The sequence below is a fragment of the Acanthochromis polyacanthus genome, chromosome 4 (assembly GCF_021347895.1).
Source record: "Acanthochromis polyacanthus isolate Apoly-LR-REF ecotype Palm Island chromosome 4, KAUST_Apoly_ChrSc, whole genome shotgun sequence".
NCBI classification, from domain to species: Eukaryota; Metazoa; Chordata; class Actinopteri; family Pomacentridae; genus Acanthochromis; species Acanthochromis polyacanthus.
In genome coordinates this window covers 18,427,205-18,454,779 of record NC_067116.1, presented here as the reverse complement: position 1 = coordinate 18,454,779, position 27,575 = coordinate 18,427,205, and the positions used below count along the sequence as shown (strand labels likewise).

General features: G+C 41.3%; 1 protein-coding gene across 3 annotated transcripts in view; it reads right to left on the bottom strand.

Moving 5' to 3' along the window:
- The window catches only part of ddah1 (dimethylarginine dimethylaminohydrolase 1), a 106,902-nt gene that overhangs the window by 26,321 nt on the left and 53,006 nt on the right, over window positions 1-27,575 (bottom strand). For 2 of the 3 annotated variants that reach the window (XM_051946818.1, XM_051946817.1), the window contains exon 3: window positions 416-515. In XM_051946818.1, coding sequence (XP_051802778.1) covers window positions 416-515 — 100 coding nt within the window. Of the gene's footprint in view, window positions 1-415; window positions 516-15,303; window positions 15,323-27,575 lie in introns of those variants that run through there. The other variant, XM_051946819.1, reaches the window with a different exon arrangement.

The following is a 27,575-nucleotide window of genomic DNA, read 5'->3' as shown; positions in this document are numbered from 1 at the left end:
TAATGATCGCCCTGCAGTGGGACTAATAAACATATGAGGAAGGCTTGGGGCTGCTATTTTGACTGGCAGGATCATGCAAAAGTGAAAGGTTGAGTCAGCGATTCTGATCAGTACACACTGACAAATTCAGTGAATATCTCTTCACAGTCCGCTAGCTGTCTGTCCTGTGTGGGGTCTGTAAATGGGAAACAAAGGGACTCGATCCACACAGCACTAGTCCAGTGTGCACCTTCATAGTCATGAAGAGGACGAGGACAAAAGAGAGGGATAAGACAGATCGGGTAAAAGAGAGCACTGGGAGCGAGAGCGACGGTCAACCCAGCTTTCTAAATAATGCTGCGTAATTAAAAATGCAAATTCCAACTGTAATGAGTGAGTCGTAAAACAAAGTGACAGAGGGGGCAGAACAACCTACCGGTAAAAAGGACATCTCCTCCATCCAGTGTTGCATTCTCATCAGTCATTTCCACAATGTTCAGATTTAAATCCTTCAGAGCCCCTTTCATTGCCTCCGTCTGGAACAAACACAAGGACACAAGCAGAGATACACTTAAAACATCTGCCGACATTGAACAAAGGTTGGACTGTGATGACATACACTATGGTCCACTGCTAATCAAACGTGTGTAAACAAGATGATGAAAATCAGTTTGGGGATCTTCACTGGATTTGTGTGAGGCATGGTCCAAAAGAGAACCCAGGTTCCTGAGATTGAGTGCAGTGAAACAAAAGCTTTTCTCTCCAAAAAGTTGCGATGACATCATTTCAATGAGGCATGAAATGATGTCATTTTGTAGGAAGTATGTTAAAACTTTTACAAGGCAGTGGCTGTGGAAAATAGGTACGCTGAAGGACCAACACAAACTCTGCAAATACCTCTTTCTGTCCTCTTGTTCTGCGTCATCTGTCTTTCATATATTTATAGGAAGTATGCGCAGGGATGACTGCAACCAGGACATTTCCAGCATACATTATGAAACACATCCCCTTATGGAAGATTATGGGAAATCTGCATTTCACATGCTTGTCCTCTCTGCTGAACTGGAAACCCGAGGAAAGAGCAGGTCTTTTTTTGGCCCAACTTGGGCTGGTCTGCTCTCCTGTCTGGCCGCCCAGTGTGATTTTACTGTCCTGTTTTTTGGGGTTCCTGCAGGAGTAGTTTCCAAAGCCAGTCATGTTAGCGAGAGCATCAGTGTTTCCACAAGCCCTATCTCACTATGACCTCAGCCTGCTCGGTGTGCTTTTTGGCGAACATAATGCTTCTGCTTCTCCTCATCTATGCAAGGCTGAACCATGCGGTCATCCAGGTAGACGTACCACCAGATAGCACAGTCGAGGCCTGAACAGGTGCACATGAAAGCACAAACGCACTTTCCTCAAATACAAATACATACACAGTAGGCCTTTAAGTAAATAACTCTTAAGTATTTCTCACTATTATTTAGACAACTGTTCCTTTAAATGGCTTTGGTTCACAATGGTTCACAACCACAATGGCATCTTCCCAATCTATTCACTTCCAACAAACAAGACAGTGGTGTCGCACAAAATAATAATCAAACTTTCCTCTTCTATGTTTCATCTTCACAGTAGGCGTTCTGCTCATCTTTCTGCTTCAGTAAACCAGGAAGAACACAGCGTCCTTCCAAGAAACTGGGTTCACGATTCTAAGTGGTTTCTTGAAAGCTTTGACAGCGACAGCGTGCAGCATATTAAGTATAGGTAGCAGTTAATCCCACTCATTTTTTCTTTGTGCATCGCCAAGCCACACTCTGCTTTTTATTTACTTAGGTTTGTAGATATGCTGGGTGGGAAATAAAAGGTTGAGTCAGGTTCTGAGGAACGGGCCAGATGGGTGAGAGAGAATTTACGCTTCTGATGTTTGCTCAAGTCACGTGTTAAGATTTCTTAGTGTGTCACTGCAGTGGAATCTTAGCTGGTCCCAGGAAAATCACTCCTGAGCCATCACTGACTCATCACACAGCATGAAAGTAAACGAGTCAAATCAGACATTTTATTTTAAAAATCCCAGTGCATGTCTGTATTAACGGGGCCAGGTCTGCACAATAAAGGTAGAAAGCTGCAATTATTTATGTTGGTTTGATACTTGTGAGTTGCCAGACTTTCACCCTCTGGGCCCCACACATCAGCCAACGTTTCCTCCTTATTCTTCGTTAACTCGTCTCTGGCGCACTAAAGTCTTCAGTATCATGATGGTCATCTTCCCTGGAATCTGCTAAATTATAGGAGGCAGCTCTTTACCTCAGCACTCTGGCATTTCCTCTGACATCACTGGAGGTGGTGTGACCCAAAGGGTGTTGAGGCTCCCCACAACCACCACATGAAACGTAGCAACCCCCACGCAGAGCCAGCAGTATGGTATCGGCTCTGTCTGCTGTGTGGTACGTTACTTAAGCTGTCTGACCTAAAAACGGCAGCTCATGAGTTTGAATGAGAAATTTAGCACAAATGGAAAATGAGACTTAAAAAAGGAAAGGATGCTTGAGGTATAAAACCTACATTTCGAAAATACAATGAATTAGTTCTGCGCCATCACATTTTATTGCATACTGTGGATAAGATGTGGTGTAGGACAGTTTACACAGTTTATGGACCTTCATTTGCAAAGATCACAAATTACAGGCACAGCGTTGTTTACCCCTTAAGAGGTGCAACATGAAATTTCCACAGTTGATTACTTCCAATACAGCCAGGACTATTTGGAGAACAAGTTTTCTGAAATGTTACGTCTAAACATGCAGATGACGTACTATAGTTGTAAATGCCTTAATGTACAAAAGGTTCCAGATCAAAACTGCAGCCAGCTTTAAAATGTTTGTTCCATGTTGTCCTGTTAGAGTCAAAGGTTGTTAATGAAAATTCTCTCAACAGCCACCATGTTTTTAGAGACAAAACTTCTACAAATCAGGCCACGAATGACATATTACTAAATCCTTTGGTGGGAAACCCTCATAACATAGATAAGAATAAAAGTGAAAAGTTTGATGTATGTAAGTGCTACTGAAGTAGAAATGCATGGCTCAGAATATACAGGAAAATCCTTTTGGAGACAACATCCTTTACATAAGACAGAGCTCTTTATTGTCCCGAAGGAAATTTGTTTTCACAAGCTGTCATGTCACACATCATAACGCATGTACACTACCGTTTAAAAGTTTGGGGTAACCCAGACAATTTCATGTTTTCCATGGAAACTGACACTTTTATTCATGTGCTAACAACTAATTGATGATTAGAAAACCCTTGTGCAATGTCTTTCAGGATGACTAGCTGACAAAATGTAGCATTAGAACACAGGAGTGATGGTGACTGGAAATGTTCCTCGGTACCCCTATGGAGATATTCCATTAAAAATCAGCCGTTTCAAGCTAGAATAGTCATTTATCACATTAACAATCTCTACACTGTGTTTCTGATTAATTTAATGTTATCTTCATTGAAAAAAAAGTTTTCTTCAAAAATAAAGACATTTCTAAGTGACACCAAACTTTCGAACAGTCGCGTATGTAATACAAAATTCCACATATTTCTATTGGCAACAACTGTCTATGAGTAAAATCTTTAATTAACAGAATTACGACAATTATTTTTTGTATTTCAAATTTTCTAAAATGTTGTTTAAATGGGAAAATGAGACACTACGACCCGCAGACAAAACACAGTACAACAAACACCTGAAACGTTTTATGGATATATATTTTTTCTGTTCTAAAAATAAGACATGTTATGGAAGCAAAACATCTCAAAACTGATCAGTCCATAAAAGGATGTTTAACTCACGCTGTCTAAACCTGAGTGACTTCTGATTTATGCCGTAAATCTGCATATGACTAAGCCCAAACATCTTGATTCTGTTCTGGCTGTCTGTGAAGTCCTAAGCGACGCTAAAGATTTGGCTGTTTTATGGGTGTAGACTTGTGCAGTGAATTCACTGAGGATCAGCTTCACTAAGCAGCACCCTGGCTTTGGAAGTGTGTGCTGAAGTGAATTTCTGGGTAGTGGCAGCACTTCATCTTAAGGGAATTGGTGCTATTTGCTCTTAAACCACACTAAAATCCAAAGCATGCCCAAAGTCTCAAACAATCCAGCAGGGACTCAGTAGCATCACTCAGGTGCTGCATGGAGAAGGCCCAAAACATGTTGCTGCATGTCATCCCAGATGATGTCTGGGTGCCAAATGAAGTCCTTGGACTCTCCTGGTCCATTGGAGCAAATCTTGTTTATGCTACACGTATCCGTTTAAAAGAAAGATTACAGTAGCCACAAACCGATGCACCTGTTTAGCTACAAGCTCTCTCAAGGCTGTGGTGTCTAAACACTTCTCTGTTGGCAGCGAAACATTTCACATGAGCCAAGAAACCCCTCTTGACAACATCACACTTCTACCTGTTTACATTCTTTATCCTATTTATGGCATGTTTTGAGAGTTGCCATCAACATGTTGCAACAGATTCATTTGGGTAAATAACCTTTACTTGTGCAGAGGCAGGAGGATAACATGACTTGTTTTTATCCGGCTGTCACACATCCACTTCTAGGTCAGATGAGGTTTTTGTTCTGGCATGCAAATTTCTGTCCACAAGACTGCAGCCGAATGTACGATGTTCCAAGAGAATTGACGAGGCGTCAAAACTAAGATCACACATCTTGCACAATGTAACATTACATCAAGCCATCAAAAAGTAACTCGGCCTCTTAACCCTGTTTGCTTGCTGCACTGCACTGAAGTCACAGCCGAGTTATTCACTGTCAGTCAAAGAGAAGATCTGAGCCAGTGTGCTTCAATTATTAACCACCCAGTGAAAATAACTGACATTTAATTCTCTTTTCTTATTCTTTTGCCGTCGTCAACATTATCAGTCTAATTAAATGAACTTGTTTATGAGGTTTGCTCTAGTTTGTGGCAGAATGTTAAAGAGCTAGCAGAGCTGTAATCGTGATTGACAAAGCCCTGCTAGCTGCTGTGTAGTTGGAAAACAATTAGCATACCGCTGCAGGTCCTAAACTGCTCCCCACAGAAACACTGCCAATGAACATCAACTTAGTGTTTTATTTCTTTGTTGATATGTCTTTACTGGTCTGTGGAAGTTGTAGTGTTCATTATTACACAAGACGGCGTACAACGGAGGGCCATACAGTTCACTGTCAGGCCAGGGGTACTTTTCTGCAGTAACACTAAGCTAGTATTAATAGAAAACTGGCAGCCATTAGGGGAACACGATACATTTTGTGAAATCTGTTTATTTACTTTATTGTCAAGACTCAGTAAGAAAGATACTACAGTATCTGTATTACTTTCAAGTTGAACAGTAACGTTTGTGCTCTTATATACAGAACCTTTTTTTCAGCTGCTCTTTGCATGAGGAGTTGTTTTGCTTTATCTTCTTGTAAAACTACCCCAAAGGTTTTTTTTATTGGATTTAAATCAGGTGACATACTTGGCCAGACCATGGTTTTCACTTTTCTCTTCTTGAGAAACTCTTGTGTGATTTTGGCAGTGTCCTTTGGATCATTATTATGCTGAAACATTCCTTTTCTGCCAAGCTTCTGCAGACTTGGAGTCATCTTGTCAGCTAGTATTTTGGTATGGTCACTGACTTTAACAGTGGCATCTGCAAGTGTCATCTCCTCAACATCTTTAGTATCACGCAGCTGCATGTCATCACAAACCCATCACTGCGCTTCACTGTCAGGACAACCCGGTCTCACAAGGATTCGTGAAACTGTCACGTAAATGAATCTATGGTTACGTGCGCACCAACACGATTTCTCATATTTTACGTGTTGCTCACAACGAAATTCAAACCAATGTATTTCAAGCGGAGGACTTTTCATGCCACTCAGAACGTATTTCAAACGAATATTTTTAATGTAAAAGCCTTGCGAATCCAACGCTATATTTTGCATTACATCGTCCCATATATATAATGTGATGCCTTTATTTTTGCTGCAGGATTTGGGTATTTGAGATTAAAAAACGTTAGTGTTTGTTTGTTTGCAAACGGGTTTGATTTTGTTTTCATATCTGAATCTTAATCACACCTGAATAGAACGTTTAATTAATCAAATATTCCTCGTGTGTCATGTTTCTCCTCGGTCAGATTTAAGCGAGTTACGTAGGGCATTTTGAATCGGTATATTATATTTTTAATGTAAAAGCATTGCGAATCCAATGCTATATTTTGCATTCGCAGGGGCCGGCAATTAGATGTGGCTTCGGGCCAAAATTTGTGTAAACATTATTCGGCCGTTTGACCGACGGGCCGGTGCGCTGGTATTTATCAAATAATTTTGATCAGTGGGTATCTGATGCCTGTATAGCTCAGCACGTTAAGCAGGTGACTCATGTACAAGAGCTGGTCTCGGACGCGGGTTCGATTCCGGCATGCTTTATTATAATATTTGGGAAGTTTTTCATACACAAATGCAGATTTCTAAACGGACTGCTGTAAAACTTTTTAACATGATTGAAGATATCAAACTCATGGACAACTCCTAACCCATTGGACATTCATGCGGACAGACTCCTGTTTCAATTTTTAAAAAAAAACAAAAAAAAACAAAACAAAACGTGCAGCACTTCGGCACCTTTCTTCTTCGGTGGTGTCTGTGCAAAACAATGTCCAACATGCAAACAGCACACCTAGCGCCATGACGCACAAAATGCAGGTGTAAATCAATGGGGTGCTGAACATAGTAATATTCATAGCAGAAATAATAGATAATAATAATAATGATAGGTAATAGAATATTCTGAAATTAAGCTCGACTGTAGACAGGTATTTTGCAAACACTGTAAACACACACACACACACACTAATATATGTTAGAGAAGAAGATAATGGCAGTAAAGTCAATTATTTTAATAATTTGAAGAGACAATATATGATTACGCTATATATACATATATAGCGTATATGTACATACCGACTCACCGGGGGCCCTAGTACTTGTGGTTAAGATTTCGTCCCGTTTGGGTAAAAAATGAGGGTGAGGGTCTAATTCCACTGGCAGAAGGCTCTCAGGGTTTAAAAATCTGACAAGACCTGATTTTCCAACATGAACACTTGGTCAGATTTTTCTACTGGGACCCTGGGGCTGATCTTTTAGTATGTTATACTAGGCTATATTTGGAGCTGAACTGTGCTGGTTTGGTGTCTCTGTGACCTTCCTGTGACCCCTGGCGCAGGGTCAAAGTTTGACATTTTTGGACTATGAAGCCCCACAAATCGGTCATTTTTGCATCAAATGAGCTGAAACTTTTAGGGGTGATTCAGGTGACCTTGGTGAACAATTGATTTGAAGCACAAGTCTCTAGGTCGTTCCTGGAGCTACTTCCGGTTTGGGAGGGGCTGGCAAAACAGTTCTAGTGGATTTAGATTTTAGATGTTTCAGAGGTACCAGATCCCAGGTTTCAGGTCTCTGAGTGTTACAGAAGTGAAATGAGAGCAAAAGAGGGACATTTATGAAAAAACATGTTTTTTTTGGCCCTCACTCCTTCTTCAGGGCCCCTGGAGGTCTGAAACGTGCATGAGCGTTCACATTAGCCTCTGTATATAGAACCTGTGCAGTTTGGTCCAAATTGGTCTAGGATTGTGCGAGATTTTGACCTTTTTAGCCCATTTTGAAGCATTTGGACATTAAAGGGTTAACCGTAGAGTAAGAAACAGGGCCATGATCGAGCCCCTTTTGAGTAAACTCTCTGAAAAAAAAATATGCAAGGTCAGGAGATGGTCTAGTAGGAGCGTGTACGATTTGGTGTCACTAGACCCAAAAATGACCGAGCAGGAATTTTTTTTACTTGTCTGAAGGCCTCAGGCTTCATCAATGCTAGCAGGCCTCACTGCTGAAAAACGCGGGTTCCCGTGGGGCTAGACCCTTGAAAACAGATACAGTGCTTCATGTGACTGCTCTGAATAGTCCCACACAATATCAGACTTGAATTCCACTGGGAATGACTTTTATGATACTTGTTGCACAAAATGTCTCCTTCATTTGAAGTCTTCTTCCGCGAAGCTGTCGGGCTACTGAACAGGTCTCTGTAGACTCTGTTTTCATATCATCACCACCTCTCCCCCGCAAATACACATGCATGCACACATCCCCACATACACACACAAGCATACACACATTCATACACACACTGCACTACTGGACTAGGCTCTTTATTCATTTACCTACTAAATATTGCACAAACTGTTGGTTCACTGCACATATATCTATGTTGCAGATTTGTATATATTAGTGTGTCTCTTTATACTTATATTGTCTTTATGAGAGTGTTTTTATATTTTTTTGATGGCTGAAACTGGGACCAGGGTCAAATTTCATATTGTTTCATGTGCAAATATGGAATGATACGACAATAAAGTGAACCCTTGAACCTTTGAACCTTGATTTAGTGACCCTTGACCCCTTCAAAAGTGTTTTCACTGCAGACTTGCTCCCAGAGCGTTCAGCACCACAGACATAATAAAGAGTAGACGCCGCATCGACCGCTACTGCCTATTGGGGCTGACGAGCGGTGGGGCCGCCATCTTGGTCCGGTCATCCGCTCCACTCAGCGCTGTTTGACAGCGCATTTAATCCATCTTAACTCTGAATATTAAACTGATTTTCACGCGTTTTTTAATTTTTTTGCTGGAAACGTCATACATGCAGCTATGATACAGGACAAATGGTTTGGCGTATTTTAATATTCATAGTGGGATTAACAGTAATAGAATATTCTGATATTAAGCTCGACTGTAGACAGGTATTTTGCAAACACTGTAAACACACACACACTAATATATGATAGAGAAGCAGATAATGGCAGCAAAGTCAATTATTTTAATAATTTGAAGAGACAATATATGATTACGCTATATACACATATATAAACAAAATACTGACTAATGAACACATATTTTATATAAAACAATAGATAGAAGTTATATATCAGAGAAAATGAATACATATAAATCATAGATGGAGTATCAACATCATTCACATATATATATATATATATATATATATATATATATGTGTGTGTGTAATAGATAAGTTATATATCAGAGAAAATTATTATATAAATCACATATAGACTATCAATATAATTCATACATATATATTAAAAAGATATGTCAGAAAATGATATTATATATATATATATATATATATATATAGTTTTATGATTGTGAAACCCGCGTCCGAGACCAGCTCTTGTACATGAGTCACCTGCTTAACGTGCTGAGCTATACAGGCATCGGATACCCACTCATCAAAATTATTTAATAAATACCAGCGCACCGGCCCGTCGGTCAAACGGCCGAATAATGTTTACACAAATTTTGGCCTAAAGCCACATCTAATTGCCGGCCCCTGCGAATGCAAAATATAGCGTTGGATTCGCAATGCTTTTACATTAAAAATATAATATACCGATTCAAAATGCCCTACGTAACTCGCTTAAATCTGACCGAGGAGAAACATGACACACGAGGAATATTTGATTAATTAAACGTTCTATTCAGGTGTGATTAAGATTCAGATATGAAAACAAAATCAAACCCGTTTGCAAACAAACAAACACTAACGTTTTTTAATCTCAAATACCCAAATCCTGCAGCAAAAATAAAGGCATCACATTATATATATGGGACGATGTAATGCAAAATATAGCGTTGGATTCGCAAGGCTTTTACATTAAAAATATTCGTTTGAAATACGTTCTGAGTGGTATGAAAAGTCCTCCGCTTGAAATACATTGGTTTGAATTTCGTTGTGAGCAACACGTAAAATATGAGAAATCGTGTTGGTGCGCACGTAACCATAGATTAATTTACGTGACAGTTTCACGAATCCTTGTGAGACCGGGTTGGTCAGGCTATGCATTCACTCCCTCCAGAGTCAGACACTGTCGCTCTGACTAGTAGTGCTCTAGCTCATGGTATACCTCCTGATTAATGTTGTAACTGTATTTTGACAGATTTTTATCAAGCCACTGATGTTCCCATGTCCTTTCCCATAACAGTCAAGTTTCACAATCAGCTTTTTCAAATATAAACGGCCCATAGGTTCAACGTTGAGAAAGTTCTGGTGTTCACAGGTCATTTTATCATTGTGTTCATGTAACTAGGCTAACTGGAAGTCATGGACGTACAACTTTATTTTTTCAGCAAAGTGATGACAGGTTTTATGATGTGTGTCAGTGATCACACGGTTATTCACTTTTGCTGCATTCCATTTCCAATTGAGGGCCTACAATTTCAATATAGTCTTCTAAAGCATTTGTGTTTGTAACAGGAAATACTTTCACTAATCTTTGAAATAGTGCAATTAGTGTACTCACTTCTGTTGTGGACTGTATTTTCATATTGACTTGATAAACAGCTACCCCGGCTCTCAGTTCAAAAGGTGAACATTTCCCCATATCAGTACTCCAAAGGTGGCTCACTCAATACTTTCTTATAGTATGTTGGTGTCTTAAAAAAAAGCAATGTATAAAATCAACAGGTTTTGTTTTTCATGAGATGATGAAAATACATTCAGACATAATGTTGTGTAAAGTCATAAGGAAATGCAACCTAATGTGTAAATGAATAAACCCTAAAAGTGCTGATAGAGGGTTTTTTTGCTGCTGTACATGTCATCTAACTCCTGGCAAAAAAGTAAGAAACCACTTTTGCCAAAATGTTGGACCATTTCATTAACAAGTACGAACACTTAAAGCAGCACACGCAGACTTCTGAGCACATTTGAGGCTCTGTTTATACCCTTGTTCGACCACCTTTAAGTCTCCTCTCCAGCCTTTTTTTTTCTTACCCCCACCTCCTTCACTCTCTCCTTCGTTCTTTGTCCCTCGCATTCCCTCTATTCTCTTTAGACTCTCGTGGCAGGGTCAAGAATGCTCCTACAGCGACTTCTCATGCAGAGTGGCCTATTATCTCTCGCTGTGAGGGACATCCAATACCCAACCCTGCGTAGGTGCCAACTCACTTTGCCAGTCCTCCTCCTCTCCCTCCCTCCAGCCCTCCAGTGCTCCTTCTTCTCTCCTCTCTCCTCTTTTTCCCCCCGAGTGCTTGGCCAAGCGACATGCTGTTAGCCAGCACCCTGCTTTGAATGAAAAAGGCCTTTTAAAATTCATTAGAGTCTGAAGGCTCTGAGGGCCAGTCGGTCTGCCTGCCACATTCCTGCCGTTCCAGCACAGGACAGGGGAGACGGAGCAGAGAGAACAACCTTTTATTCGGGGCTTTTTATGGACCAACTCTCCCATCTCTCGCCCCTGGTACCCGTGGATATCGCATTCTGCTAAAAAGGACCATCAGTCTGATAGAGCACGGTGCATTTGGAAAGGGAATAGAGCACACAACAATGGCATTCCTGAGGGTCATCCTAGCCTCCCTACACCAGGCAACAGAGTCCCACGCTCCGGTATAATGGGGATACAGCATTCCTCTGAGCCTCACACACAAGGAGGTTAACCGCTTTGAATGACAGTTAACTGCCATGGTTTGTCAAATTACAAAAGTACATGAAAAAAGTGCCACATAAAGACAGAGAGTTTGTGGTTTGGCTGCAAATTACTTGTCTTCTAACATCTAAGCTCAGACAGATTTGTCAGGTTTTACAGATTCATTTAAGCAGTTTAAAGTTGGACACAATGTACAATGGACAAAAGCAGTGCACTGAAAAGCATTTTTGGCAACTTGCAAATGCTAAAAACTTCTTATTAATTTCTAGAGTTTGACATGGCAAATGTGGAAGCTGCAAGCAACAACCTCTGGGGTCAAAAACTGTTGTCCCTCAAATGGCCACTTGAGGCTGAGTTGAAAAGCTACAGAATCCTCATAGATACCCAGAATAAAATGATCCACTTTACAGCAGAAATAAACATATTCACAGTCGGGTACGAAAAATTGTTTTCCGCTCTATAGCTAGTTTAACCAATAATGACAACTGTAGAGGGGTGAATTTTTTTTAATGTGATTCAACCATTTAGATTGTATTTGATCTTAAAGTGGCAACCCTGAGTGACAGGTGGGGGCCTTTATGGGACCAGTATGGCTCAGAGATATTTGCATGAATAAAAATTAACAAACATAAAGGAATGAGCACAGCTTAATACACATAAACTAAAGAAAACTAAACAAAATTGGAGGACGAGCAGGGTGAAGCTGCTTTTAAGGTTCAAAGTGGTTGGCCAGGACCTGGTATCACCAGACTGGTACCCCTCACAGGCCTTGGTGTTTGTTAGTCCTCAGTGCTTAGATAAAAGTTTTGAGGTGCGTTTTGGTTGTTCAACCCGTATTGCAAGGGCAACCACTGGCCAACCACAGCCTCAATCAGGGGAGGTCTGTGTGGGCAGACGGGTTGGCGAGAGGTCCAGGCAGTGACAGAGTAGCACACCTCGAGAGACCTTAATGAAATGGATGGAGAGAACGACAGAGGACAAACAGAGTCAGGGAGCAAGCTTGGGGTTTGTTCATGTAATCAAACTTTGCATATTCTGTGTTCATGTCATGTTCATGTATGTGGCAGCTTGCATCTAATGAGCTGAAATTAAACTGTCAAACGTATCTTTCAACAGCGCATATCTCTATCATTTTATCGGCCAGGCCAAAATATTTATTCAGATTTATTTTTTAGCTTTGTTTTTGTCTCCACAGCCTCCTGCAGAAAATATCTGGGTCTTGAATAGGCAAGTGCCCCAGCTCTACTGAAAACAGCTGCCTGCTGGAAAGTGGGCTAATGAGAGCTGTAAGTAGACCAAAAAGAAAAAGTTATGTGACATAAACAAAGAGCCTAAAGACACTAAATGTTCCATAGAGTTGAGGGAATCTGCAGAGTCAGATGATCACAAAGTAATCTGATCCACAACATAAACAAAATGACAAGTGCCGCTTTACGGTTTATTTTAGAACCAGGAAGGACTTAATTAAAAGCACAGTTAACAAGCAGCCAAAAGTTGCAGTCTCTGAGTCAAAGAACAGTGTGCAAAAACAAAGAAAAAGAAAAAAGTGACTTGCTTGTGTCGACAAATGGACACAAGTCTGAACAGTGAGCCTTGTGCGTCAGAGCTGAAGCTTTGGCTGGACATCCGGGACACAGATGATGATCGTAACAGATAGCAGAGGCCTAATGCAGAGGAACGAAAGTTCAAAGACCAATGGTGTACGAAATGGGAATAATGACTGCATTTCAGGGCAATCTACCAAGTGGAATGTAAAATGAATGCACAGATCTCATTAGTTATGCAACAGCTAAATGGATAAGGCTATCTGAACCTCTCAGGTATTAAGTTCCTGACGTCATGTAAGAAACAGAAAGATGACTCCCTTTGTTTGCTGAGAGGACTAAGTGTGATTAAATAGCTCCATTATAGATTTGCAGTTTCACTCAATGCTTCTTCAGAAAGAGCAGCTGAACGTTTGAATAAATGGCTGCCATTAGGAAGAACATCTACAGAAGCAGTAATGTGGGTCGTACACGGCTATTGTCGACATCCATACCCTCCACTGCACACACACACATACGAACAGACAGGCACACACACTTAACACATTGTTAAGTGTGTATGGCATGTAGAAAAAATATTGATATGACATAAATTGCGAAGTTCTGACATCGCAAATTCGATTATAATGAATTTTTTTCTTCCAGCCTCTCTTGTGGAAAAACTCCAATCACAAAGGACACACAAAGCACTCATACATGAGTTACACAGGTTGTTGCGTACATGGAAAAAAATGGCCCAGTTTGATGCTGTCATGGTGGTCAAAGAGTGCATTCCTAAAGGCAGCTAAGACTGAGAGTTTGCACTGCCACAGCCGAGAAGGATAGCCTGAAATGACAACAACTCATTTTGCAGCAGTCAAGAGAAAACAAACCCACCGTGGCCTGTCCCTGAGTTATCCAAACAAATCCTCGGTGTATGTTGGAACATACCTGTGGTTAACCAAGTCATGACATTCCCCCCTCCTCTTCTGCAATCCCCCCCCATTAACTTTAGGATTACATAAATGTTGAGAAGTAGGTCAATGTGAAGGCATGCACAGTTAACAGTAGCAGATCTGGAGACCCATGTACCACATCAACCGCAGGGATCTGGCAGCCTGCCTCGGTAAAAGAGCTGCTTCAGCCAAACCTACTGTGCTGTCAGAACGCTTGTACTTGGGGCTCCCAGGATATCAGGACTCCAAGGAGGAAAATGCCACACTGAAGTCCTGTACGGACACATTTACAACCTTCTGAATGGTGGGAGATAGAAGCAAGGCCAGGATTACACAAATTATTTGAAAGGAGAGAGAGTAAAAGTGCAGGGAATTATGTCCGATTGTTAAATGGGGTGTCTTCAGCTTTGTAGAAGCATGTGTTGTGTGTGAAAAATAATTGCATTTCAGAGAGCTGAGAGAGGCTGCTGTAGTCCTCATATAATTACACATAAAAGGAGGAATAACTGCTTGACTAGAGACTCATTCAGCAGAAATAAGGGCTTCTCTGTAATTAGTTTTCTATCAATGCTCTTCATTATGTACTCTATTTATTATTTTTAGATAGAAAACCAAATTGAAAAAGAATACTGAAATTACATCTCATTTTGAACTTTTCAATGTCTCAATTTGGGTCCTTCTGAGCATACAAAGTAGTAACCTCCCAGAAACAGAAGTACTTAATCACATTTGTAAGAAGCTTTAACTAAAGATTATTATTAAGAACAATCCGTCTATCTGCCTTTATGAGACTGAAGATTCAAGAATCTTTTTTTTCCAGATGAATTCTGAAGCAAAGACGACCGTAAAATCTCTTACACATCCTCAAAGATGTATGCTGTGTTACTGATAAGTATTGTACCTCCAGACGTTCCTGGAAATGATTACAGATTAAGGAGCTCCTCTGTCGAATAAAGCTTGTGGAATCACTCTTAGATAACACTCTTAACCCCAGAGATTATCTGTTATCAGGAAAAGGGGGAAATGTACTGTACATTTCTGGGCGAGACAGAAAATACACCAGAGGAATTAGATGTCTGTCAAATATGCAGTTCAACAAAAGTAAAATGCGAAAAAGAAATGTTGAGAAACTTCATCCAGAAAGGAGGATTGACTTAATTAACATTTTTTACCATGACACCTTGCCGGTTACAGTGCACGCTTGCATAGATAGGAGGCCGAGGCAGAGCCGAGTACTACAAAAATAAACAGAAATATGAATCCGTTTGACAAGTCCAGTGTCTGTCCCAGAGCAAATAAAGTGCTCGGTCCAATCAGTAGGGCTGCAAAGAATGTGTCTGCTACCTACCTCTCACTGTGACGGCTCCACAAATACAGGAGAGCTGCAGGCTAGGAACTGCTGGAAAGCAGAAAGATGGAGGCTGTTGGTTACGAACAGACGTGAGCCTCCATCGTGCGGAAAAACACAAGGGTGGGCGGGGGGGGCTTCAGTAAATACATCTCCACTTGGCACAGAGTACTCCATGTTTATTGGGTTTGACCCCCACAGATTGAACCTCTACACCCAAACAAGGGGGAAAAGCCAATAAACACACCTATCTCATGGAGAAATACATTTCACCCTTGCCTGTATGGCTACACTGCACTGACGAAACAATATCTTATCCAAAAAAATCGCAGCACTACGTAAAATGTAGCTACCACAGAGGAGAAGATTTATTACACATCACATTCACAACCAAAAAGTTCACGCTGAATTGCTGTTTTTGGAAGAAATAATCTGGCAACTTCTGCAAGCACAGCTGGAACACAGGCTGGTCAGATGTCAGCAATGGCTGTTTGTACTCAGGAAGAACAGCATGCGAGCCCTCCAGGTCACTCTGCGCTATACCACAGACAAGCTCGCCAATAAACTGCATTTTACAACCAAGATTTCCTGTGCTGAATGACATCAACTGGAAAATGGTGAAACATGTAAAGATAGAGGGTGTAACGTAAGCACGGTGAGCGGTAAAGGTCGTTCCACTCCCCTGCAACATTTTAAGCAGGACTCTGAAGCTCCTCTGCTCTTCTTTGATAAAGTGAGATTTACTCTTAAGCAGTAACACCCAATACCACGTCAGTGAAAATATTTCAACATTATAACGCTGCAGCGTAACTCAAAGCTGAGACTGTACAGAGAACAGAAGCTGTATGGCCTTTCTTCCTCCTCTCTTTTTTTCTTCAAGGTAAACCCGAGTGGGAAACCCTACTCTCTGTCACCTTTGGCCTACCTGGGCTGACAGACACGGGACCACCCACATCACCAGTAAAGTGGGAGTTCAAGGTGAGCACATTGTGTCAATTCCTACGTGTGCTACAGCACGGCTATAAACTCTGTGTGCGCGCACAGGGCCATATAAGTCAGCATTGCAGTGTCCATACGACTTAAAGGACAGCTCTGGAGGCCTTGTACGTTTGAGCACATTCACTACAGATCACTTACAGCATACCTTACAGCTATATCATGACTACTGGTGAAGACCATGCAAACCATGTTGAATGTACTTCACTACCATTCAAACCATCCACAAGTTTTGACTCATTTCTTCATTATATGGGAACAAATTAGCAGAAAGGGACATATTCTATAATCCATCACACTAAGCATCATGTTCATCTTTGATTTTGTTCAAGTAATATCACAATTATCAGGTAAAGCCTGACAAATAGGGGATTTTGGGGTATTATGCCACTTCAATCAATATATCAGTCGATATACATGCAGTATATGTGCATACAGTATGGTAGAGTTACATGGGAAAGTGAAAATAATGGGGGCATCAATAACTTCCAGGAATGTACAGGGTGTCCCACAAAATTTGACATCACTTCGCAGGCCAAAACTTTTGGCAATTCTTGTTGAAATAACCTCAAATTTTCACAGAATGTATAGAAACAGATCAAGATGTTGTATCTAATGTTTTATTTTTGTTCTGTTTTCATGTTAAGCCATGCCGTGCACTCCCAAAGAGAAGTCATTTTGCGTCTTGGAATATGCTGATGTTGATGATGGTCGACCGGATCTTTTAGCCCTGCATAAGCGGCCTTCCTCTTGAAATTTTTGGTACCAAGTCCAAATTTGTTTGCCAGTTGGTGAAGGTTTTCCAAATTTTGCATTTAAGTCAGTCTTGAGTGACTGTGTGCGAGCAGATTCCAAGACACAAAATGACTTCTCTTTGGGAGTAAACGGCGTGGCTCAACCTGAAAACAGAACAAAAATAAAACATTACATATAAAATCTTGATCTGTTTCTATACATTCTGTGAAAATTTGAGGGTATTTCAACAAGAATTGCCCAAATTATTGGCCTGCGAAATGATGTCAAATTTTCAGGGACACCCTGTATGTTACAGAGCAGTTAGCGACCTACTGTGATGACACCGTTCGACTCCACACCAGTGTCTGCTCAGCTACAGACGTACTCTGCTACATGTGCTGCAGATACTTGTAAACAATGAAGTCAGTGCCGCTCTGCTGGACAAACTATGTAATGACACCATTTCAGAATCACCCTCAGCATTTTTCTCTGCATCATGTTCGGTAGAAAAAAGTTTTCACTTTTGCACATCAAACATGATATGCACAGATACAGATGTTCCCGAATTGGCTGATAATATCGGCTGACTGATAAATCTGTTGGGCTTTTCTACTAAGTAATAAGTTTCAGCATTTTCAATGAAACACTAGTAAAAAAAAGAAAAAAAAGAAAAAAAAAAGAAACACTAGTAAATAGACTTTAAGTTGTACATAAATAAATGTAAAACAAAGGAAGTCTGGTAGGAAAGTAAAATACATTAAACACGATATAAATGAGACACAAAATGCAGAGTATACATGATTTGTAGCATGAGTATGTTTTTGCCCAATTCAGCAGCATTTGTGGTAAAAAGAAACATTTCTCTCCAGAAACACCACCTCCCTTACTGCAGATCGCCCACAGAACTCACTGTTATTATTGGTTTATTTTTTTTCAAAGAAGTAGCTCCTGTGAAGGCTGTTGACGTGTTCATAGGATTATCCCGGGCAAAGGGGACACATCTCTGGAAAAACAAGCTGCTGCTGCATTTTTCAAATGTCATTTTATAATATTGTGGAGCCCACAAGCAAAATTCCATTCTCGTCTATTGTATTAGAGTGGCGACACAAACCTCAGACGGGGATACCAGACCAGAGAAAATAAAACCATAACTATCTAAATGACTTAAATCCACTACAGTCAGTTTCAATTATATAGCCCAAAATCACTAAATTGCTACACAGGGCTTTACAATCCGTACAACAACATCCTCTCGAATAGGATAAGGCATTGCTCCAGAGGGGAAAGTGAGAAAATATGCACAAGAGTTTGGGTGAAGCAAAACATTAAAGAGCAAAAACTTGCAGACACAGTGGTGTGGAAGTTTTTGCTCTGTGGGCTGTCTGAGATTTGTAGAAGCTCTTGTTGAACATTTAAATCAGGCAGTCCTGAATGACATTTGGAAACAATGAACTGATGTGTTATGGTAATGTGCTACAGTAGACATGTGCAATGGAGGTTTAGTGGAAGTACATATGGTCCAGGACCAAAAGTTGAATGGAAATTGGAATGTCTGACAACTGTCACCAGAAGTCATTTCCCATAACCTGTCAGGCTTTCCGAGCGCTGCGGTTAACCAACGCTTATTACCCTTACAGAATAAAAACTTGGCGTCCGTCTCACGTGTACAGAAGATGATTCAATTGAGATGATTTGAGTAGGAATCCCCGTTGTGTTTGTTTTAGTTCCATGGGTTGAGGCTCCTGGAAAGCCAAAGTAAAAATACCCAGAGCTCCCACATATTTAAGCTGTTTCAACATTTGTGAGGCCCAAGGTGTGCCACAGAACGGAATGTCCAACCAAACAAACTCCGCAAAGGTTTGTCTGGATTTATGTGGCCCGGAGCCTGACCTACCATGGCCTTTGCTAGCGGAGGAAAAATATGTTGGGTGCTTTGGGAGCTACAAGATGGGTCGAGAAAAGAGGCGGAGAGTCTGGGTGAGTCACGTTGAGATGAAGTTCTTGTTGAAGGCTTCCCCTTCTCTCGTCCTCCCACACAGGGAGTCCTCTTAGTGTATGGTGCTGACTTGCTGAGACAGAGGAAGCCCTTGCTAAAAGGTCAGGAAAGCCTCAGAAGTAAGGAGGGAGGATGAGGAGAGTCAAAGAATTTGAACATCACTGGATACGGGGAGCACGTGAGACAACAGCCGTTCCCTCTAAATCCCGCCCACCGTGTGCTCTGATACTGTTAGTTTTTGTTAATGATACTGATGTTCCACATACTTGCAAAAGAGAAAACCAGAATTTGGCTGTGAGCGTATACAACTACAGTATCTGACCACATTTTGAAGCCACACATGCTGTCTAGATTGTAGGAAAATCTGTTGATGTCTTTTCATATCTGCATTCTTTTCATTGTTGAGGTGTTCCAGCGGTTGTTCCTCTTTGCTCTGTCCAGGATACTAAAAAGTGCCTGGAAACACAGTGTGTTCTGCCGAAAGAAAACACCATCATACCACACGGTTACACCCACACTTTCCAAAGAATGCAATGGATGTGATCCCAAAGGGGAAAAAACTACAGTTTGCCAGGCAAAGTATAGACTAACTGCCCATCATGAGGGATTTCCCAAAACAGCCATGTGAAGTTAGATGTATGGGAGGGGCTGCTATGGAAAAATGAGGAAAAGGAGTATGTGTTTTAATCTTGAAAGGGAAAAACAAGATGGGCCAAAAGGTTTCCCATAAATGTTAATGAAGGGCTTTCCCAGAAAGATTTTTTTTCCTCCTTGCAGCATGAAACAAGAGGTCAGGTGCTAATGTTAACCAGCAGGGCTGGATCCAGAGATCTGCCTTTCAAGTATAATAGAAGAAAACCATGTGGAACTAACCACACTGGAGGGATTTAGCAGTGAGGTAGCTAACTTTGCATGATGATGTGTTAAAAGAACAGAGCAGGCGTTTGCCATAGAGGCACACAAATCAGACAGAAGCCAAGAGGGCTGAAATCATTTTGTACTTTTAGAAATAGCATCATTTGCACACAGGTACACTCAGTAATATCTTGGATATGTTTTCCATGTGGTTGCACTGCAGCTGTACACTTTTCCTGTAGGAGAGAACTGCTGAGTCAATTGTGGTTCAGTTTTTGAGCTCAGAGTCAATATCTACTTTAGAAGTTACTTTAGGGGCAATTAAGCACAACACAAGTCAGTCCCAGTGAAGAGAGAGCAACTTGAGCTGTCTGCTGTGAAGAGAAAGGTACCACAGATGACTATTTTCTGAAAGTGCCACAGGCAAAATCCAACAAATTACCTCAGTGTGTCTGCACTCACACATCTGATCTGGTATGACTGTGGGGTTGTACTTGTCTGATGGTTTTCAGATTTATAAAGGCAAAATCTAAGGGTGTTCATCTCCAGTCATCTCAGTTTGCAATAAACAACAACTATGAATAAGAGTGTTACTAAAGAGTAAGAAGTAAGTAGGAACTAAATCAGAAGCTGCACTATTTTTTATTGACAAAAATGAAAAACATTGTCTTAAAACTGGTTATTTACACCGTATTATCACAATGCAGCAAAACAAACAAACAAACAAAAAAAACCCCAGAACCACCCCCTAAAAGAGAGACTGATTGAGTTCTGCTCTTTGTTGTAACTAATGCGCCACTTCTCTGCCATGCTCTGTTTGGTTACAGAACACTGGGCAGTTGTGAGCTTGTGATTCATATCAGACAATGGAACCATAGAAATTACTCTGGTAATGTTGTTTGGTTTGATTATCAGTTGTCTCCTGTTGAAATCTGTGTCAGCGGTACTCAAGCCTAACCCACAAAGGACATTCTGTGCTGCTTGAGCAGTTTAGCACTTAGCTATTATGTGCAGCTTTTATTTTGTTGATAGTCTGATAATCCACAAGATCTTCGCTTCACTGCTGTGACACGCTGGGAATTATATTAAAAGCAAGTGCCAATGGTGGGATTTAATAGTAGGACTGTTGTCTCCAGGTTGACAGGTTGGTCAATATGCTCTCTTCAAATCAAATTGTCATTAGTGGGACAAAAGCTGGTGGGACCTCTATGGAGAAAAAAACACTACATCAACAGGTTTCAGGAATAATCCATTCTTTTTGGTGAGAGGTGGAACAGACTACCTGTTAACACCACTGTGTTTTCCCAACTACAACCTTGACCAGCTTAATGGAGACTACTTGGTTAAAGTTATTAACTGAACATTTATTTGAAATCCAAACTGTCTTGCATCCTGTCAAAGAAGTTGATGGTGAGGCTCAACAGCCAATTTGACATATCAGAAAAAACAGTAAGCTGTCTGTCTTACATTCCTCAGGAGTCGTTGTGATCACAAGCTGATATAGTTCAGAGTGGGTGCAAGCTCCTCTTCACAGAGTCTGTTATCACTGAACAATAGGACAGCTCTGGTAAAACGATTTAATGTGGTGGGATTGCCAGCTTTTATACATTTATTCATATTTCATTTCATTGATTTCACCGAATAAGAACGTCAGGTAGAGTGACCTCAATGCACTGTGGTGATTTAGTTCTTCTGGAGATGACGTGCAGATCATTTTTTCATTGCACAGACTGATTTGACTGGTTAAAGAGTAGGGATGGGTTCAGTCAACCAAGACATCTCTTTGGTATCTCCCAACCAACTGCACTTGTTAAAGTGCTTGTGTTTGATATGAGCCATTAGGTCATGTGAAAAACATTTCATAACTCTACTCTCAGTCAATAAAGAAGCAAGTGATACAACAATGATGGTGCATGTTTACTGTCCAGACAGTTTTATAACAGCTGATATTTTGCATGACTAAAAACTTTCAATAACTGCATCATTATATTTTTATGGTATGATGTGCCGTGTGTTCGTCTCCTTTGGTCCAGCTTATTAAATCTTACAAGTGATGACATCATGCAAGCTACAGCTGTTTGAAGATGACTAAGCTGATAAACTGCTGAGCAAAAATGTCTGAGATTTTTTTGGGTTGTGTTCAGAAGTCCTCGTGAACTTTCAAACTGAAAAGAAAAACTTGAAATGAAGGCTGATGGTGCACATGCTGGGTCACGTCGCACACCTGCCCGCTACCTTGTCAGTACGTCCCAGATCTTGCTGACCAGTAATCCTGTTATTCCTCCACAGAGCCAGCACAATCATCCAGCTAACTAGTTTGAACTCAGTCCCTGGCAGCCTCCTTCTGCCTTCCTGTCAGTGATAACAGGCTGCCAGCAGTCAGACCGACAAGCTATGTCTTTGAAGCTCCACATGTAACCCATGTGTGGAGGGTCCACAGCCACCCCCTCCCACCTCGCACTGCTGAGGCCGTTGCTAGCAGGGCCACAGGGCTCGCCTCGTACCCCCAGGCCTCCACGCAAAAACATTGCCACCGATGCAGCGAAACGAGACAGACTGTAATGGAAACGGCACACTTTCCAGACACTTGAGGGAATAGCAAGCATCTCCGCCTGAGCCCTGTCAAAAAAAAAAAACACAAAACATACAGGCTACCAACCCTGACCCCCTCCGAACCACCCACCCACCACCTCTGCTCGTCTGGACAACAGAACATCTCATCTTTCAGGAAATAACTGGGCTGGGTTCATAATGGTTAGAACGCATTATAGATAATAAACCCTCTAGTCCGGGGAATTTTTAAACATAACAAAACTGGCGAAAAAAGCAAATTCATCAGAACAATTCAAAAGCAAGCAGAGGATTATAGTAAGGTCTCATTTTGTTGGTATGTACTTGTACTTGGTGCAAAGTTGTGCTGCTTTCCACACTTTACTTAGGAGGTGCAGACATTCCTCAGAGGCACATTTCAGCGGTCTGTGTTGCATACTGATCATTCTGGGATTCAACAGATGATTGAAAGATGTCGAAACTTCCCAAAGGATCACAGGACAGTTGAAATACTATGAAAAATACATAAATTCTGGTAAGAATCTACCACATTCAGACATCAGACCTGCTACTAATCTGCTCAGCGTGTGTTTGATCCATGTCGGACCATTTATGAGACAGCTGTCACCCTGATTCACGTCATTAACAGAGACTCCAGTTTCGCTTCACCGCTCACTCAGTTGAGAGACATTTAAACATCAGTGTCAATCAATCATTCTTTCTGGCAACGCCAGGTCACCAGAGTCGGGCAGGGTGAGGCACACATCCAACACTGATCAGAAGGAGGGTCGTGCAGGAGGGTGGGCTGTGTTGACCCACATAGAAGGAACCTGGATATGAGTTTAGCTCAGGTCACTGTGGGCAGCTCCTACATTGCTCTTGTGTAACTGATTGGGAGGGCACTGTGACGAATCAATCATTTCTATGTTCCTCTTGGTCTTAATATCAGTTGACATCAGCATGCTGCTTGGTGGAAGCCAAACAACTGGCCACAGAAAATGCATTAGACAACTTTGTTTTATTGCTTTTCTCTTGGATCTCTTGTTCAAACGTCTCAAAATGAGGGTCTACTGTTTTCTCATATATGATTGCAAATATCTGTGAGCAGACCAAACAATTAACCCTCTGAATCCCAAGCAGTTCTGGGTGGTTTTTTTTCTTACCTCCTGAACACATTTTACTCCCAGTGACCTCATTTCTGATGGCAACTGCTCTGTGCAAACACAACCTGCAGTTTAGCTGAAGAGTCCTTGAATTTTTGCTACGAGACCGTTGCTCACAGTTGAGTCACTAATGGCTTCACTGTTGAGACAAAGAGTGCAGAATTTTTTGCTTTTTATAGAATCTGGTTAACACAAACAGCTAATTGTTTTTCTTTTTTAATGAAATAGTATAATTTTTAAGTGAGAGTTAGCTAGATTTTCTGCTGGAATGTCAAGTCATAGATGAGTAGTTTAAGGACTGGATAAATGTCGGACTTTTGGTGATTTTTGAAAGATGACATGCCTTTTAAACTTGTTTGGAGGTTTTGGGATTCAAATGATTATTATATTAATGAAGAAAATAATAACAGATTGATGCGCGATGAAAAGAACCGTGTTTTTGGAGCCGTATTGCATTGTGTACCACAAACAGAAGGGCTGCTTGTGCACAGAAAAACAAGAACTTATTGGCTGAGACTGGCTAGAACTATAACTTCAAACAATTGATTAACTTGTATAGAATTTGACCAAATTAGTCCAAATGACCCATTTGACTTGCATTTGAATGGTGGTATGCATGCGGATTTGTGTCACATTAGTTCCCTTGTGGTGCAGCTTTTGAACTCGTATAAGTAATCCAGTCTGATTTACAACTGATTTATGTAGTAAATTAGGACATCCCCTTTACGTAACCTGGAACTGATTCAGAGTACACTGACAGAGCGGTAGTCCAACTTCTGAGTTTGGTGTCAGGATACTGTAATAATCTCAAGAAGCCCACATCAAATTAAAAAGGTAAAAAAAAAAACCAATGTCAATGAAGCAGTGTTGAAGTGAAGTACTGGCATCTGCTATAGGCAGACTGCAGATTAGAGAAGCAGCTATAAGGTGAAGAAGCGTGTCACTCCCTCCTCCCTCCTTCATTTCACCGTTATAGAAGTGGATCACATTTCGACCTCCCCCTCTCAATCAGCCCCCTTCCATCTGATAACGTATAGTGCTGTTCAGAAGCTCTTAAACCTTGCCATTCCTCACATTCTCAGGATTCTGGATGGTGTGACCTCATTGGGTGAGCGAAGCTGGTAGGAAAATAGCCCCCGGCCGAGCCTTTGCTTCAACATGGAAACTTAAGCTAACAAAGAATGCATGACTACGTGCAAACTTGACTGTAGCTGCACTTGTGAGTGAAAACAACATGTTTTCTTATGTGAGCATGTTTTCACTTCAATGTGCATTCTGTCATTCTGGTGAAAATGCCAAATGCAAGTGTGAGCATTGCTATGTGTCAAAACGAGCCCGTTTCAGTGCATACATCGACTCCATGAACACACATACGACACTGACATATGCACATTAACACTTCGGCTCTCTGTGCCTTGTAAGAACTAAAGCCTCATTCAGATTGGATTTATTTCTCCATCGATCCTGTGCAAAAATTACCTACAACCCAGTAATAATTACAGCTGCAATTACCTTCAATTTCTCTGTGAACCAGCTGCTCCTCTTGCAATTTAAATCCTCTCTCGAGTGAAACTCTTTATATTTCAAATTGGATCTCTGAGTCATTTTCGTAGGGGCAGCTGCTTGTCCTTCCACCTTTTCGAATCGGCTCAGTGTGAAATTTGACTTTTATGTGGAAATGGAGAGAGCGAAAAATGTCTTTGCTAATCTGAAAGATGGAAGCATGCCAATACTTACAAATATGCCTGTTTGGAATCACAGATAAAACACCATCAGAGGAGCAAGATCTGTAAAAGCTCCGCAAATGTGCTGTTGTCATGCCAGCGACATTAAGGCACTGATGCTCTATTTTAAGCTCAGTTTTTAGGCTATATTTGTTTACATTTTGGTAAACCGGCAATAACAAAAAAAATGACGAATGAGCTATTAACAGACCATCTTTGTAGTGCTCTCACTGATGTGCAGACAGCTATCACTGAACTGCTTTGATCCTGACAGAAAAATCTAAAACTTTAAAGTTTTGAAGCATCGGAGCCGCAGAGTCGAACATTAATTCTGTGATTTGATATAAGCAGCCCCTTTGACAGCACCTGCAATCAATGGATTCAGTTACAGCATTAAATGTATCACATTGATCCGGTTTACGTGGCATCTGAGATCCAAACGGGAAAAAAAAGACATGGATGAAAAGGAGCAGAATGAGGTAGGAGGTGCAGGTGGATGCAGAAGAAGACGAGATGGAGGAGGATGAACAGGAGGTGGTAACAGTTGTGCTGCAATGCTTGTTGCAGTTCTGATGCTAGAAAGCAATTATATGGCTCTCTGCTTTATGGAATGCTCTTGGAATACAGAGCACGGCGATCCATTAGGTTTGCTAATCAAGCTGAGTGTGTGCTCCTGCGTGCAAGTGTGTGTGTGTGTGTGTGTGTGTGTGTGTGTGTGTGTGTGTGTGTGTGTGTGTGTGTGTGTGTGTGTGTGTGTGTGTGTGTGTGTGTGTGTGTGTGTGTGTATGCATGTGGTGAGTTGCATGCCTCTCACTGGAGCACATAATTACTAGCTGGTGATAAAGAGGAGAAGGGGGCATTGTGGGGTAGCTGTGGTGTGAGTCGCCATTTCTACCGAGGTTTATTGAATGACCGTCGGTGGACATGATTAACTACACAGCTGGGAGCTCAGGTATGCACTGACACACATATCGAGACACGCACGCCGACACATGTCCTCGCACATGTCTGAAAAGTTCACGGAAACCTCGGAATACTCTTAGAACGTGTGTAAACGCTAATGTCACGTCGCGTGAAATGTGCAGCGTACACACACACACAGAACAAACCGCAAATTTTGGCGCGATCGGCAAGTGGGGCCGGAAAAGAAAAATGGGCCGATGTTTATACTCTTCAACCAGGCTCTGAAAACGTTCATTTAGTCAGGCTCTGCTGAATCATTTACCAAAAGTGAGGTGGAAAAAAATATATAAGCACGAAGTCTGGCTTTTACGTAATGCCAGCAGCCAGTCAGTCAGAACCACAGGATGCATACAGGGAAGCAGAGAAAACAAACACTGAAGGATGTCCTTTCTGCATACTTGATGCTTTTCCCAGCCGCAAATACCTAAGTTAGCCCAGGACGCTGCAAAACAGATTCACTCTAAACCGACCTGCGATTTTACCTTATAAGGGTTCGAATGCTTTGAGGCCTTAGGTTGTGTGTATATGTGTGTATACGTGTCTATCTGTCTGTCTGTGTGTGGGCGGGCTGCAGGAGCTAGGCTAGGTTTTGGGGGGAATATTTTGGACAGCTGGTGAGTCTTTGTTATCATCTAGAGATGGTGCTTCTGGCAGCATCAGTGGTGGTTTGGGAAAGCTTAAAGCAGATGAAGAAAAAAGTTCCACGGTTACCACTTGATCTAACATCCTTTCATTCCACCGGCCGGTGCCAGCGACACACACACACGCACTGAAACAAAAACACAAACACAGAACCTCCTGGTGGTAGGTCTGAAATGGAACATTGTTGAAATTCTAGCGGCCTCTGATCCAAAGCCTCTTTTCCTCTGTAGTTCTTGAAGGTTCTGCACCATTAAGTCTAATATATACTGCTGTCTGCTCCACCCCCGCTGGAGGAAAACTGTTTAGCACTCCTCGCAGGCAATGTACCTTAACTGTCCCTCCCATCTTTCTAAAAATACAATGCTGTTTTCCTGCTACATCTGTGAATATCTAAGCATACAGGTGATTAAGAATGAAATGATGCTCAGAGCCTTCTACAAATGGGGCCGTCTGGTTAGAGGCTTAGAGGTCTGGACGCATACAGTCACTGCAATGTCCACAGTTGTGTTTCTTCTATTCTTACCTGAGACTTTGTTAACAACATTCATTACAAATTTGCAGGAAGGCAGACTAAACTGGCCGAACCTGCTACCACAGCAAGCCAGCGGTCTGCTCGAGATGTAACGTGACTCATACTGATATAAATAT